The 4597-nt window shown below is 38.5% G+C and overlaps 1 protein-coding gene across 1 annotated transcript in view; it reads left to right on the top strand.

Moving 5' to 3' along the window:
• Positions 1-4597, top strand: part of map4k5 (mitogen-activated protein kinase kinase kinase kinase 5) — a gene marked incomplete in the record, with an annotated part of 103698 nt that overhangs the window by 46513 nt on the left and 52588 nt on the right. Inside the window, 1 exon segment of the mRNA XM_014023571.1 lies at positions 1583-1655. Within this exon segment, the coding sequence (XP_013879025.1) occupies positions 1583-1655 (73 nt within the window).

Raw genomic sequence — 4597 nt, 5'->3', positions numbered from 1 at the left:
TGTTTGTGGTTGTAATGTGACAAAATATGGAAAAGTTCAAGGGGTATGAATACTTTTGCAAACCACTGTATTTGACACATAGTACAATCCAGCATGTCTCATTTGCATATTTGTACTCATTTACATATGTCCAAACTGTACACTTGTCTAAAACACTCAAATTTCAACACATGGACATCACTCTGGGCTCAAAGATATAACCCCCACAAAACACATTCTACCATCCATATTTACTCACAGCATGATTAAATTAAAAAAATATATATTAATATTCACACCAACACTGTACTTTCAGCCAAATTTTCACCAATAACCAGCCAGACTGCAAGAATAAACAATATATCCTTATATCTTTCACAGCATTAACATTGYACACAGCTTATAAAACCACCAGCAGCGAAAAAATATTTGTTTTTCACTCAYRTTTGATGCATATTTGTCCTCAAATATGTCCAAATTAGCGAATCAAAATGGTGACCGGAAGTCTTTTTATCCAAATAATTTTGCTTCTCCTGGCCACAAAAATCCCTCTTCCATGTCTTGAAGCACTCAAAAAAACTTAATAACAAATAAATTTTCATCTTAGCATGTTTCGTCAGCTAACTGGCCAAAAAACGATGGAAAACAATGTTTTCCTGTGAGCGTTAGCTGCCTTCTTTAGCATAGTAACACTGCTGAAACATGGCCGCCTCCAGTGTGGTACTGAACTGAACTTGTGTGTTATCGAACAGTGTGTTATCATCTTCCATCACTAACAAAGTTCCCACCCCCTCTTTATATACATTAAATCAGGGGTTCTTAACCTTTTTGACCTCGGGGCCCAATTTGTTGAACATAAAGAGACACGAGGCCCAGAGAGACATTACTAATATATGGNAGGGTTAATATCTGCTGTTCATCATGTGAACTGACGGTCCGTTTGAGCTGGAGCTCACCAGACAGATGAACAGATTACAGATCGGATATTTAGTTGTGTTCAACTTCTGTTCTGAAACAGAGATTATTTTTAGAATTTCAGTAAGGGGAAGAAAAAGCCCTGTAAAGTTTTTTTATTTACTATTTTTTAACACTTCTGTTGCGAACAACAAAGTTTTTAAGTTACCCAGAATTTTTGATCAAATCAGGTCAAACACTGCTTTTAACTCTTAACTGCTCCAACATAAAAAATATACAGACCTCTCAAACTTCAAATTGGTTCACTAAATACCAGTTATCTATTTATATCCAGAAGATAAAATTGAACTGAAATTTATTGATAATGATATTTAATAATAATACTCAGAGTTTAGCAGCAGTCTGATCTTCAGGAGTTTATCTTCAATATTGGACACCTTAAAGCTCCTCTTCACACTCTGAACCCACAGACTTAAACTGCAGCACAGTCAAACTTTTATTTAATTAGCAATTTAAACAAAAAGTACTTTCAATTCCCGGGTTTTCTACCACAGAGCAGTGGTAGAAAACCCTGGAATTRATGGGGGCTGGACTTTCTATTAGCCTTGACTGTAAACTGATAAACACTCCTGCTGTTTCAAGCAGAATGTTATGTTTTATAAACCGTCTCGTCCTGTGTTTGTTTCAGATCCTCCCTGATGTCAGACACACCATTCGACCCACCCCCAAACAAGGCAAATCTGAGGGGTCCTAYGCAGACTGTAAGAGACATACTTGTGTTTTATCATCTGTCTGTCAGTCAGCTTGGCTTTAGATCCAATAAGTTGAGGGTCAGTCCACTAATCCTGCAGACTTGTCTAACACTTTTCCAGACCCACAGTTTTATCAGTGGCTATACTTTAACCTCTTAATAGACGAAAGGAAGGTAGATGTAGCAGAGCGCTTTGTGGAATTGTAGAGCAGGCCTCTAAAGTGCAACTGATTTGGTTGCACAACACATTTTTTCACAGGTCATATTGAAGCACCCAATGCTTCTTGTTATTCTCCTCCTTTTTTTGACAMTCAGTGAAGTACTCCTTCCCTGCCTCTGAAGAGCAGAGACAATCAAAGACAGTAGCTGTGTTTCCATTGACCATGAATATGCGCAAATTTGAATTTCAAAAATAAATTTGCTCAATGGAAACATGTCAATTTAGAAAAAAACTTCATTTTTTCGACAAAATGTTTTTGCGCTAGGGTGAGGTGGTTTTTCAACCTAATCGAAATTGGTGTGTTTTGCAAAACTGCAATGGAATCACTTTTTGCATCACGGGAGTCATGTGATCAAGAACCGGCTGTAACCGGCAAGTAACCCCTGCGACCATGAAAGGAAGCGGCGTGTAAAAGATAATGCAAGGATGGACTGCTTTAGAATAGCAGTATTTACCTTCAGCTTTATTTCTGTTGGAATCATTTTCATGCAGTCCTTCTGTTTGGAAAATGACAAAATAATGTGACAGTTAAAATGTAATAATAATTTCTGCACTGAGTTGTTAAAAAATCTGRGTGCACCTGTAGGAGACGATGAAACACCAGTGCAACAAGTTYATCTAGTTATTTTAAGTATGCAGTAACATAGCTGCATGCTGTTTCTAGAAAATAGTCTGTATAGTTGTACAGACTTAATGTTCCAGTACCCTTCAGGRAAGTTGTGTTGAAGTTGAACATTGTGTATCTGATATGCCTGTAGGCTGTGGTCGGTACTCATGACGTAGCAACGCTGACATGAGTCTCATGTATTTATTTATAGGGACACATTTTTTCAACCTGTTTTGTGTTTGTTTGTTCTGTGATCTTTTGTACCAGAGGTRCATCCTGTTGGGTTGTTATCTTCTAAATATTGTGACCTTCCCTTTTGGGTGAAGCAAACAGTGGAAGAGAACAAGAGAAGCCAATTTCAAGTCTTAGCTTGACTGAAGAACACAGGGGGGATGRGTTAGGGTTAAGTGTGTTTGTGTGTATATGTGTCTCTACACCTGATTCAGTGATAGAATTACGTCTTCAAGTTCTACAGAAGCTTGGTAATCACCCATTTATTCAAGTTWGATGTGTTGAAGCAGAGAAACAAGTAAAATATACAGGATATTTTCATTTAAAGSACATGGTTCTAGAGCAGTGTTGTCCAATCCTGATCCCAGAGGGTCTCTAATCCTCTCAGCTACTGCCACACCAACAGATCGACAGAGTTTACTCTACATAGTTAAAAATTAAAATGTAAAACTTGGAACTTGTGTAATCTGTTAACAGTCAGAACAGGTGCTTGGGATACAGTTGATCATAACATTCTGATTGCACGTTTAGAGCACCAAGTAGGTATCTGTGGTACCKCACTGAACTGATTTAGATCATATTTGACTGACAGAACCATGTGTGTCAACATGGCTGGTTYTGATTCCTCCTCTGCTCCTCTGTCTTTTGGGGTTCCACAGGGTTCGATCTTAGGTCCCCTGCTTTTTTCTCTTTASCTCCTTCCTCTGGGTTCTTTACTCAGGAAGCATGGGATCTTTTTTCATTGCTATGCCGAYGAYAGTCAGATTTGTATGCTGCTGAGGAAAAAAGATGCCTTTTCAATTAGGCCGCTTCTGTTGTGTCTTGAAGACATCAAAGCCTGGATGTCTTCGAATTTTTAAAATTTTAATGAGAAAAAAACAGAAGTGATGGTGTTTGGTCCCAGTGGCTCCTGTAAACCTCCCCCTGTTGATCTGGGTCCCCTGGCGCTGCATGTAAAGCAGACAGTTTGTAACTTGGGTTGTAAAATGGACAGTGATTTTAATTTAAATTCCCAGATTGGAGCAGTAGTTAAGGCCAGTTTTTATCATCTCAGGCAGCTGGCAAAGGTAAAACCGTTTCTTTCRAAACATCTTGAAACAGTAATTCATGCTTTCGTTACGTCACGGCTTGATTACTGTAATGCTCTTACCTTGGAGTCAGCCAGACCTCCCTYAGACGCCTCCAGTTGGTTCAAAACGCTACAGCTCGTCTGCTAACTGGAGTTTGTAAGAGAGATCACATCACTCCCAATCTGGCCTCCCTCCACTGGCTACCTGTTCATTTTAGAATTCATTTTAAGGTTTTTATTTGTTTTTAAGAGTCTGAATGGTCTAGCCCCGCTCTATTTATCTGAGCTGGTTTACCCACACTCTCCTGCTCGGTGCCTCAGGTCAGCTGATCAGCTGCTCGTTGAGGTGCCGAGGTCCAAACGTAAGCCTGAGAGGTGACAGAGCTTTTTGTGTTGCTGCTCCAAAATTGTGGAACAGTCTTGCTCTTTCTGTGAGACAAGCCCGTTCGCTGTCCACTTTTAAAACTTGTTTAAAAACACACTTTTACTCTCTGGCTTTTGGCACAGCCTGAGACTTTTTTATTCTATTTTATTCTATTTTCATTTTATTTTATTGTTTGGTTACTGGTTTTAGTGTTTTTAATCATTGTCTTGTGTTTTCATGTTTTGGTTTTATATATGTACAGCACTTTGTTGCAGCTGTGGTTGTCTTAAAGGGGACCTATTATGCAAAATTCACTTTTTAAAGCTATTTTTTACTCAACTTTGGGTATGTACTTCTAAAAAATAAAACAGTCCTAGGACCAAAAAAATGCACCCAGGGACATATTTACTGTAAGTAAATGTATTTTTAATGTATATTAACGACAAGTTTTATACTTCCGT

This window comes from Austrofundulus limnaeus, unplaced genomic scaffold, assembly GCF_001266775.1.
Source record: "Austrofundulus limnaeus strain Quisiro unplaced genomic scaffold, Austrofundulus_limnaeus-1.0 Scaffold377, whole genome shotgun sequence".
In the NCBI taxonomy this organism is placed as follows: domain Eukaryota; kingdom Metazoa; phylum Chordata; class Actinopteri; order Cyprinodontiformes; family Rivulidae; genus Austrofundulus; species Austrofundulus limnaeus.
Note: the sequence above shows the minus strand (reverse complement) of the source record. Positions and strands in the feature narration are given on the sequence as shown.